Source organism: Drosophila montana, unplaced genomic scaffold, assembly GCF_035044405.1.
Source record: "Drosophila montana isolate Dmon_TW-CO22-7 unplaced genomic scaffold, ASM3504440v1 contig_3217_1, whole genome shotgun sequence".
NCBI lineage: Eukaryota > Metazoa > Arthropoda > Insecta > Diptera > Drosophilidae > Drosophila > Drosophila montana.
The window spans coordinates 1,783,996-1,795,467 of NW_026998097.1; the positions used below are offsets into that span (position 1 = coordinate 1,783,996).

The following is an 11,472-nucleotide window of genomic DNA, read 5'->3' on the forward strand; positions in this document are numbered from 1 at the left end:
GAAAGGCAACATTTCTCAACATTTATGTTTTATATTCGCATTTATAAATGTAATAAATATAGTTCATTATTTAAATATATATTACATACTTTCAGTAATGTAATTACATGATATCATTTTAAATACATATAAATATAGCTTTATATATACATTATTACGCCTATTATCATAACAGCTACTAATAAATTATTACAAGTTATTCAAAAATCTTCAAGAGCGTCAAACTTCATAAGCCGTAACTTCTTAAAAAGCAACTAGCATAACTATATGTTAAAATTAAAATCTCAATAACGTGTTTATTAAAAGAAACGAAAGTGTTTCCCTTCCTCAAATTTAATGATACGAAGCAAACCGTGCTCAGCACCGACGACTACCCAGTTACGTGCGGGCTCATTCCAATTCCAACGTACACTATTGAAGCGCATTAAGTTCAACAGATCAAAGCTGGGTCGTCGCTTCAGGTTTATGTACGTTGACTTTTTGTCATTGGGCACATTTTTGAGTGGCTTCAGGATCAGTCCATAGTCTCGCTTAAACTGTTCGGGGCTAATGGTGTTCGACTCTGGAGCACCGCTCAAAAGGCACGGCTCCGTTGAGCACACAGTACGACAATTTGTGGTTCGCTTTTGTAGCATCATTTCCAAATTGAATTGATTACATTGTAAAAAGGCAACATCGCCGTTATCCGTTGCTGCAACCAATGTCAACTGCTCCCAATTAAAATGGATTCCACGTGGGCTGCTCAGCACCACATCCAGCGTCGAATGGCTAAAACTAATGCCCGATGGATTGAGCGCGAGCAAGCGTGGAAACTCTGAAGATCGAACCAAAATGTATAGTATTTAGATGGATGCAATTACGGAAAGCGTTGCAGGAACTTACGAGACTTATACACCTCGGTGCAACCAACGGCCAATGCCTCCCACAAAGGAGACCAGTTGAGGCCGCCCATAAACATATTGCATACGGTATCACCCGAAATTGGCAACGGCTGCGACCAGTTGGCTATGTCATAGACCCACAGTTTTCGCATGTTGGTGCCTATGGCTAACCAACGTGCTCCGCTCGTGTCATAATGCAGCTCCAAATCTTAATAGCATAGGGAGTACGTAAGGTAAAGATATACTCCTATTTCACATCTACTTACTATATATGTTCCGCTCGCCAAAATAGAAGAAATGTGCGGGTAGAAAGTGTCGTTGATTATTTCGCTCAATGCAATTGAGTCCCTGCTCATCGGAAATATCATAAAAGGCAACATTACCGCTGGCATAGCCACTTACAAGCAAATTATGACCAGAGCTCTTAATTTTAACCAGACAAATTAAATTAATATAACATACATCGATTAGATTATCATATTTAGTTTTAAGTAGCGTGCAGAGTACTCACCTCAGACCAGCATATTTTAGTGCACGGATCCTGCATAGGATTATCTAAGTCCAAGTTAAGTGTAAGCAACGGTTGCAATACAATAACATCATCAAGCTCCTTTCCATCAGCCTGCTCGGTCTCGTTATTTAAATGCAAGGGCAGCGCGTAAATGACCGCACCCGATGAACCTCCCACGGCCAGAAGACCTAATCGGTTAATGGACTCATCGTAGCCACCGCTGGCCATAAATGCCAGGCTATGTACAGGTCCCTCTGGCACGCATATGCCATAATGCAGTCGCGTCTGCAGAGTCCACGCGCTATCGTCGCCAGCTGGCGGCATTTTGCATTCAATCAATAATAGCAAGGCATTCTCCGGTTTGTCCTTGAATTGACGGGAATAGCCGAGCACCTTGTTGCGCTGCGAGCACAACAAATACTGCGTCTCTACCGTCGAAGGCAATGGCACCCACGCCAGCTCCTTAATAGCGTTGCCCAGATACAATATACATTCGTCTGCAACGGATATAAAATTGATTAAATGATTAAATCATAACAATATAGCGTGTTACTTACGCTCTTTACTGAAGCCCTCCATGGGCTTCAACTGCATCCAGCCATTATCATCCACCGTGTCATAGGCATAGCGCATGGATGTGGAGTCCTTGGAAGGCAGCAACTGTCTTGTATCGGCAGCTGAAAGCTTCTCATAGCGGGGCACAAGATGCGGATACAAAATGCTTTTGGCATAATTTGTTTCGGTGCTATTAAAATGGAAATATTACGAAATTAAATTAAATGCAAAAATACCCACATAAATTTATTATTATCAAATTCTTGCACTATAAACAACAACTTTGTCTAGCAGCAAACACTCTGTACTCAGGTGTTAAATAAACCTTCTCAAAAGCCCACGGCTATCTAATCAAAGGTATTCAAAATAATCACAAAAAGTGATATAGAATTTGATTACGGAAAAGAAAAGGAAATTGTGCCTTAAGCTGTGCATATATTATGTCTTATACTGACAGACGGACATGGCTATTTCGACTCAGCTCGCGGTCTAGCCACAATTTAAGTGGTCAAAAATGTTGCTGTTTGACAATTTGAAGACAATTTAAAACTCACAAATGGTTCCAGCGATCCTTCATCACTTTTTTAACGTTTATACGTCCGTATACTGCAAGTAGAATTGGAATTCATAACTAACTAACTTTTAATTAATTTGCATATTTAACTAACTCACAAGTCTTTTGGGCTGGTTTGTGTTCTTTTTTGGTTGACGATCTAGCATGATCTCCATCTGTTTGACTGGAATCCGCACCATCCGATTCGTCTTCGTCGGATGACGCTTTCTGTGTGCCCAAATCGTAATCGAATGCAACTCCATCGAAGCCTTGAGAGTTTTCCGTTTCATCGACGCCGAGCTCTTTTGTCTGCGCTGCAATCTTCTCCAACTTTGTTTCGGCTCTATAGAGATTAATTTAACATATGTATTTCTCTTTTCATATATCCTTTTATAAGTATGCTTAACTTACTTCAATGTGGACTTGCGTTTAGTACGACCCGCATTACTGTAAACAGGTGCGCTATTTTCGATTTCTGCATCCGCTGCTGCCTGCGTTGCCTGATCCTCGTCGCTTAGCAGCCGCCGTCGCTTGGTGCAGGTGCGAACATGAGCCGGATAGGAGAGCTTGGTATAGCTACCTTTGCAGTTCTCGCACACCATGCGCTCTTTGATGCCACAGCCCTCCAGGTGTAACATCATGCCCAGGGCGGAGGTCAGACTTCGAAGACAGAGACGACAGCTCAAACGCTTGTGGCCCGCATCCAAATAAGTTTTCATCATTTTCAATACAGAACTGCGCGAGAGCAACTAAAAGAAATCCGTAATGTAAAAAAAGATTCTATTGCAGAATTGCAGACATACTACATACCGGAGCTGGTTCTCCGATAAGCCAGCCGACGCCGTAGTGCTCGCCGAGATGCAGTCGCCAGTCAGCCTTGTCGCAACGCGCGTGGCACAAGCCACATTGAAGATCGCCCTCGCCAACGTTATCCTCGCGCAGCTCCACCCCGCTGACCAATTGCTGACGGCTGCGTGTGAGCAGCAGGCGATGGTAAAATTCGTTTGTCTGCCGGCAGGATTCAGAGATATTCTCATTGTCGGCTGTTTGAATATCTTTGGTCTTGCGGCCGCGACGCTTGGCGTCCGGCGTGGATGCAGCAACCGGTCGCATGCTACTATCGGCGGGAGAGTCCAACAGATTCGCGCTCTCTGAAAGTGATGTTTTCGTGGAGTCAGCTATTACAGCTGATTTACGCGGACGACCTCGCTTTTTCTTGACAGGGATTGGTTCCTCCATCCCAGTCTCTTCGGGCGTAGCTGCATTTGAAACATTTCCTTCCTTTGCACATTCTGTAGAAGGCTCACCATTCTTTACCTTTACTTTCCACTTCGACTCCGGCTTCTTTTTTGCTTCTTTTACTTTTGCACTATCTGTTCGAGGTCGTTTTGCCTTTTGCTGTAATTCCGGTTGCTGCATTGCAGACTTTTTCTTAGACGTTTTTTTTTTTAGAGTATCCTCTTTGAGTAGCTCCGTTGGTTGGGCGTCTTCCAGATTCACTGCGGCAGCATCTGTATGCATTGATGCTGTCTGCGCGTTGTCAACAACAGATTCAGTCTTGGTTTTTTTGGCTGACAATTTAATGTCCGGCTGGGGCTCTACTTCCATCTCATCGTAATCAGGTGAGGCATCATCACTTATGTCCGTTTCTTTCTCCTCCGAGTGCTTGAATCGCTTACAGCTCGACGCCCCATTATCGAACCCATGAAACATGTCGCCATCGTCATCACTAGTACTGGAAGTCTTTGCTCGTTGTTGGCTCTCCGGGAGTAGCGGTCTCTTCCTTGGTAACAATGGTTCAACTTCCTTGGATTCGGCAGCAGTTGCCTGCGATTGGGCTGCCTTCGCAGATCTCTTGGTGCTCAGCACCGGTCTTGTCTTCACCAGTTTCTTTCTAGGCAGCTTAGCTGTCTCCTCCGACTTGAGCTCTTTCCCTTCGCTGGACGGCGGCAACACTTTCTCTGCTGCCAGCTGAGTAACCAGATTTTGAATCCCTAATGCTTCTGCAAATGTCCTGTCCATGGGCTCTACTCTCTGAATGTTTTGCTCGGTACTTCGAAAAGGCAATTGCGGCTTACCCTGCGACGGTGCTGCCTTCTGTTTGACGGCATCGAAAAGTGACACAGTTGACGGTGGCGCAGATTCTGGAGCGTCTTCCTCATTCTGGTTGTCCTTTGGCTTTGAAGGGTTTTGTTTGTGCTTCGGCAACTTGGGCGGATTATAGAGCTGGGTTAGGTCCCTTTCCTTTGAGAGATTCATTTGAGCCGGATTGATAACAGTTTTCTTACCGTCTGCAGCTTCTTCAGTTATCACACTTTCTGTTTCATTTGAGATCACAATTTTATCAGCTTTTGTGCTTTCCACATTTGCTACGTTTTTCTCGATCTTTTTAGTTGCATCAAGATCTTCACTCGCTGGATTTATCACTGCTTTCGTAGTGGTTTCTCTGGCAGCCGCAGTTTCCCTCGTCGCTTCAGAAATGTCGGATTCGATTTCCGTGTCAGATACTTGGAATGGTTCTTCGGCAACCTTTTTAGCTGTGGTCGTCTCATTCAGCTTCGGAGCACTTGTTTTCTTGTTGCGTTGCACCAAATTGACTTTGCCCTTTTTGGGCTTGTAAGGCACTGTCTTAACGGGTTGGGGTTTCTCCTTCGCGCACTCCGCTTCAGCCGCACGGACGGGCGCTTTAGTCATTTGCTTTTCGGGCGTCTCATCCTGGTTGGGTGATGTCTCTACCAAACTTGGGAGCTTTGTCAAAGGAGTCTTTTTCTTTGTATTGGTATACACATGTTTGGGAGCTGTTACCTTTAGCGGTTGGAACTTGGATATGCTTGGATTTTCTTCATCCTTATCATCGACAGGTGGACCTTCATTCTCTTCAGGGCGTGCGCTGCTTTGCAACTTGATGGCATTGGGACTAATACACAAGACATTCGGCTTATTGCCATTCACATTCAATGTGGCATGCAATATATCCATATCCTGCATTTGCAATATCTTGCCTATGGGCAGGTCGTCCTCTGGTCTAACAGTAACTGCAGGTGGCTTTGAGCTGTGGCTACTACCAAACTTGGCATTCATGCTCAGCTCCTCGGCGGACAGCTCCAAATAGTTATCTAAATCGGCATCTTTTTTGGCAGTCAACTGTTCTATGAAATCCACAGCGGACAGTTCATCGCTTTCCGGCTCTGATTTAACTAGCACAGATGATGATGTGGGCTTTCCTATAGATGTGGTTGCGGTCGACGACACGTGGTTATTGCCTGCTTCGTCAGCTGATGCCACCTTCGGATTTGGGGAAGTTTCTACGACTGGAGTTATCAATGATGTAGGCGGGATTGTTGTCGCCGAAGAGGTAGAGGTGGAGGCGACTGGAGTTATCGATGAATTGCAAATCTTTGTTTTTATGGCTGCTGATGGAGTTGTGATAAGGCTGGAAACTGGCCCAGTGCCAATTGTGGCTGGAATGTCAGCGCTTGGCTGCTTCTGTTGATGCACATGCTGCATTGCTTGTTTTCGCACCTCCTTGGCCAACTGAGCAAGCTCCTCACGCGGCACTTTCAGCTTGTTGACATTCAGTATCATTTTTTTGACCGGTGCGTTTGCTGCACTAGTCCCCCCCTGTAATTTTCCCAAAATATCTTTGGCTTTTTCAGTGGGCTCCTTATCTGCGGCTTTTAAATTGTCTGCATTTCTGAGCTCATTGGGCGTAGTGGGCACAATGGTTACCGCAGAGGGTGGCACTGCGGCGGATTGGCCGTTCGGCAGCCGCAGAGCTCTCAAATCGATCTTCTCATTGGGGGCCAACACCTTGTTCTCCAGAACAATCAGCGGCGGCGGAGATTTCGCTAATGGTGCAGCTGCCGCTGCAGATGCTGCTGCTGGCGGTGGAGGTGCTTGTGCTCGTGCTCGTACTGGTGATGCTCCTGCGCTTGGCGTGGCTGTTGTTGATCTTGGCGGTGTTGACTCCTGCTGCCTCTTTTGCTGCTGTGGTTTGATGCTTCCACACGTTGCTCGCTGCTTGGGCAACTGATTCACCAGATTGAGCAACAGAGCCGGCTTGGCACGCGCCGTCAAGTCGGCTTTCGCTATGGGCATAGTAAAACCCCCTGATGCTCCAGAGCGGGCTCCACTAATCTCGGTGCTGGACGCTGTTGTTGCCGTGTCTATTGGCTGTTGTTGTACTTGGGATTGTGCGGATTTGTTCATTATTTTGTTTTTAATGAGCGCTTTAATATGCGACGATGGCTCAGACGTGGTCGTTGGGCTATTATTCCTGGCAGACTTTGAAGCTGAAGTTGGGTTGAAAAATGCATGTTAACTCTTAAGATTTTATCAAAATCGACATAAGTATATATATATAATTATATATGAGGAACATTAACTAATTAATGTGATAAATTGGCCTTCAAAAAAAATTATTTTTTTATAAAAATTTTAAAATAAAATATCCCGTTATGTGAATTGAACCCTGGCCCACAAGTCTAGCCTTAAAAGTCAAACATCCCACCACGCACATTATCATGCTACACCACAGAAAGAACCCAAACAACCCTGTCAAGTATAATACTTGAACGAATTTTGCAGGGTTAGGGCTCAAAAAAAATATAATGCCCTACATAAGGGTGTATTAGCGTTAATATTTAACCGTCTGAGGTATGGTTTTGACGGATAATTTTTTGACACAAATAACCTATAAAATAGCCAGTAATAGAAGTCTAAAAATAAAATAAAAAATCGTAGTTAAAAATATACCGGATTTACTCAGAAAAATAAATCATCTCTCGGGTCTCGTCACGAACTCGGGCCGAACACCCATTGACAACATTAAAATACTACGCGAACTTACACAGCAGCGCCACAGAACGGAATTTGCGTATAATAGCCAATACAGATACATAATAACATAATTATTTGAAACAATTAAATCAAATTTCCCCACAAACGCTTTATTGTTCTTCGGATATAGCAAAATTCAATTAAGTTAATGTAATTACCAGTCTGCTGCTCGCGTTGCTGCTGCTTTTGTGTATGCATTGCAGGCGTTGCCGCATTTGGCTGCGCTGCTGCAGAGGAGGCGGCAGATGCTGGTGTCGAAGCAGTTGTTGCTGATGCAATATTTTTGCTTGCATTCATATTTTGTTTACTCAATGCCTCTGCCAGTTTCACATGCAAGCCAACCTGCTTTAATTTGTTAAAATCCAATGGTATTTTATTGATAATACGTTTGGGCGATGGTCCCGCATTGTGCGACGGCGATTGCGAGGAAGACATCGGCATCTTGTTATTTTTTGCTTGGTTCTGCCTAGCGTTAGCCATTGCTGGTGTTTTAAAACAATGCTTTTCCGCTTCTTCCATTTCAATTAAAGCATAGTCTGGTGTATCCAATTACGCAGCGAATTGTCGTAAATTACAAATCTACATTACAATTTATTTTCGAAGCACATTTCCGGCTGCATACAAGATTCAAATGAAACGCGAACTAGGTATTATACACTTGGATTATATCAATTTATTACTCTCACTTATTAAGTGCTAATAATTAGCCGAACTTTTAATTAATTTAAACTTTTATATGCAAAAAATGCGAAACATGTGCAACTCCTAACACTGACAAGAGTGACCGTTTGTCAAAAGCAGCAATATCCAGCATTAATAAAATGATCGATACATCGAGTGAATGGCTGATTGTTGTGAAGAATCAGCATTCGATGAAAGGCCGTAAGAACCATTTGCCACAGCTCATTGCCAAATGGATAGTCTTTTATAACAAAGTATAATTGCAACCATTTGTATTCTCAGATAATTTACTAGTTATTGTTCAGTATCATCACTAACCAAATAACATATAGACTGGACAAACCCTACTTTTGAGGGTGACATTCGATATTTCTGCGGCTGGTCCAAACTCGCCTTCGTTTTTGTTCGGGTTCGAGACATGCCCGCATGCTCTCAGAAGCAAGAGAGTAAGAATACATATGGCCTGTGTCGGGGAACGGCAACGCTGTCTTTTTACTCGCTCACTCTACAAGAAACTGCTGTGGCTTACTCTCATTCATATGATTTGTGCGATAGAACGGCATCGCTGTTTTTTATCTTGCTCCCACTACAGGAAACTGCTTTGGCTTACTCTCAATGCTCTTTCAATTTGTCTATGTACCGTTTAAATGTTTGTGTGTGTATTTGTCCGCACAAGCAAAAATGCCCAGAAATTCAATTTTTGTCAAAAGTCGGTGGCATATCTTCCCTTTTGAGGGGACGAGTAATATGAAATAATGATAGGGTTTGCCCCGTCGATGCGAAATTCTTTCATTTTAGCTCGTTCTTCTTCGAAAGGGTACCTAAGCGTTGGCATGTGTGCATTTAAAAGTTTTTGGACTTGCTATTCACGCATATTTGCGTATTTTGTATATGAATAGAAGCCTTTATGCGCATGTGTGCGCCTGTTGGTCCCTGCCTGCCTGTCCGATGCAAATTTGACAATATTTTTGGATTTCCGAATTTCGAGCTCTACACACACACATAGAGACACAAATGTGTGTGAATGGGCTGATCATGGGCGCAAAATTTAAAAATATCATTTTTGGCACGCGTCTGATGCGCGCCCTTCTTTTTATGATTTAGGGCTTGAATTGATGAATGAATGTTGACCCCTCATTACCTGTAGATCAAATTCATATATGAAAAAGCTAAATATTTTAAGACAATAAAATTATTAATACTATCAATATATAATTGCTCCTAAAATTAGTTAAGTGATCAGTCACTTGACCTACATATGCAGGTGCAGGTGCTTGCCAAAAGTTGACCCTTTCGGCCCAACGGGCTGCTGCAGGTAATGAGGGGTCAACATTCATTCATCAATTCAAGCCCTAAATCATAAAAAGAAGAGCGCGCGTCAGACGCGTGCCAATAATGATATTTTTAAATTTTGCGCCCATGATCAGCCCATTCACACACATTTGTGTCTCTGTGTGTGTGTGTAGAGCTCGAAATTCAGAAGTCCAAAAATATTGTCAAATTTGGATCGGACAGGCAGGCAGGGACCAACAGGCACACATGCGCATAAATGCTTCTATTCATATACAAAATATGTTAGTATGCGTGAATAGCAAGTCCAAAAACTTTTAAATGCACACATGCCAACGCTTAGGTACCCTTTCGAAAAAGAACGAGCTAAAAAGAAAGAATTTCGCATCGACTTGGCAAACCCTTTCATTATTTCATATTACTCGTCCCGTCAAAAGGGAAGATATGCCACCGACTTTTGAGAAATTGAATTTGTGGGCATTTTTGCTTGTGCGGACACATACACACACAAACATTTAAACGGTACATAGACAAATTGAAAGAGCATTGAGAGTAAGCCAAAGCAGTTTCCTGTAGTGGGAGCGAGATAAAAAACAGCGATGCCGTTCTATCGCACAAATCATATGGATGATAGTAAGCCACAGCAGTTTCTTGTAGAGTGAGCGAGTAAAAAGACAGCGTTGCCGTTCCCCGACACAGGCCATATGTATTCTTACTCTCTTGCTTCTGAGAGCATGCGGGCATGTCTCGAACCCGAACAAAAACGAAGGCGAGTTTGGACCAGCCGCAGAAATATCGAATGTCACCCTCAAAAGTAGGGTTTGTCCAGTCTATATGTTATTTGGTTAGTGGTATCATTTACAGAAAATATCGGTATTGATTATAATCGATAATTTTGTATGTCAAACACAATTTGACAACCCTGTTTAGCAAAAATACAGCGTTTGCTTTTCTTGTAAAAGGTTGATTTAGTTAAATTCACAAAAAACATGGATTTCCAGAATCGCGCCGGTGGCAAAACCGGTAGCGGTGGCGTCGCCTCCTGGTCGGAGACAAATCGCGAGCGAAAAGAACGCCTGCGACAGTTGGCGCTCGAAACCATCGATCTAAACAAGGATCCGTATTTTATGAAAAACCATCTCGGCTCCTATGAGTGCAAACTGTGCCTGACACTCCACAACAACGAAGGCAGCTACTTGGCGCACACACAGGGCAAAAAGCATCAGGAGAATTTGGCCCGTCGTGCAGCCAAAGAGGCCAAAGATGCGCCCTCTTCGCTTCTAGCGCCCGAGAAGCCGCGCGTGGAGCCCAAAAAGTTTGTGAAAATCGGTCGTCCCGGATACCGAGTGACAAAGCAGCGAGAGCCCACCAATGGTCAGCAGTCGCTGCTCTTCCAGATCGATTATCCAGAGATAAGCGACGGCATTGTGCCCCGCCATCGCTTCATGTCCGCATATGAGCAAAAGATTGAGCCACCAGATCGTAAGTGGCAGTATCTGCTCTTCGCTGCCGAACCCTATGAAACCATTGGCTTTAAGGTGCCGTCGCGGGAAGTGGAGAAAACGGAGGGCAAGTTCTGGACGCACTGGAATCGAGATACCAAGCAATTTTTCTTGCAGTTTGCGTTCAAATTTGAGCCAAAGATATTGCCTCCACCGCCGCCGAATTTGCATCGCGCCCTGGGACCGCCAGCCGGCTTTCCCATGCCGGGTCCACCACGTCCGGCCATGCATCCCATGTTCAATGGCGTGCCGCCACCACCACCTATGTAACCTATCTCTTCTAATAGTAACAATAAAAACAATACTTTTCTGTAAAGATTTACATCTTTCTCGGCGGGAATCAAAATTACGTATGATGCACGTGCTCGCTAAGACAGAGTCTTGGAAAATTCTACCTGCGGTTTGCCATGAAAGCATTCCCATTGCCAAAAGAGCGTTGCCTTGACATGGCAAGCTTCATTTGCAGGAAGTCATCTCAAATCCCATATGTTCTGCAGCTGCCTTTTTTGGCCACAAACATTTTGCAGAACTAGGATGAGGATTGTAATTTAACACAGAATAGAATGTTGATGTAATAATAAATAAATAATGGGAGAAGGTGGACAACAATGAGCCAGCTTAGTCGGGGCAATTCAGTAAAATCTCCACTTGAATCGCTGG

The 11,472-nt window shown here is 43.9% G+C and overlaps 3 protein-coding genes across 3 annotated transcripts; 1 reads left to right on the plus strand and 2 right to left on the minus strand.

Moving 5' to 3' along the window:
* Positions 1-144: 144 nt before the first annotated feature.
* Positions 145-5,029, minus strand: LOC135433371 (uncharacterized). Its single transcript, XM_064689395.1, has 9 exons — positions 3,311-5,029; positions 2,912-3,249; positions 2,620-2,843; positions 2,502-2,553; positions 1,950-2,137; positions 1,393-1,889; positions 1,148-1,304; positions 883-1,089; positions 145-814 (listed from the first exon to the last, which is right to left on the minus strand). The coding sequence occupies exons 1-9, from the start codon at positions 4,757-4,759 to the stop codon at positions 300-302; spliced, it is 3,627 nt and encodes a 1,208-aa protein (XP_064545465.1). The 5' UTR covers positions 4,760-5,029; the 3' UTR covers positions 145-299.
* On the minus strand, positions 4,810-8,151 carry LOC135433346 (platelet binding protein GspB-like). Its single transcript, XM_064689364.1, has 3 exons — positions 7,498-8,151; positions 4,874-6,792; positions 4,810-4,818 (listed from the first exon to the last, which is right to left on the minus strand). The coding sequence occupies exons 1-3, from the start codon at positions 7,856-7,858 to the stop codon at positions 4,810-4,812; spliced, it is 2,289 nt and encodes a 762-aa protein (XP_064545434.1). The 5' UTR covers positions 7,859-8,151.
* A 2,071-nt stretch (positions 8,152-10,222) lies between these two features.
* Sf3a2 (splicing factor 3a subunit 2) lies at positions 10,223-11,128 on the plus strand. The gene has a single exon (XM_064689053.1). It carries the CDS (start codon positions 10,300-10,302, stop codon positions 11,080-11,082), a length of 783 nt encoding a protein of 260 aa, XP_064545123.1. The 5' UTR covers positions 10,223-10,299; the 3' UTR covers positions 11,083-11,128.
* The last annotated feature ends 344 nt before the right edge of the window (positions 11,129-11,472 follow it).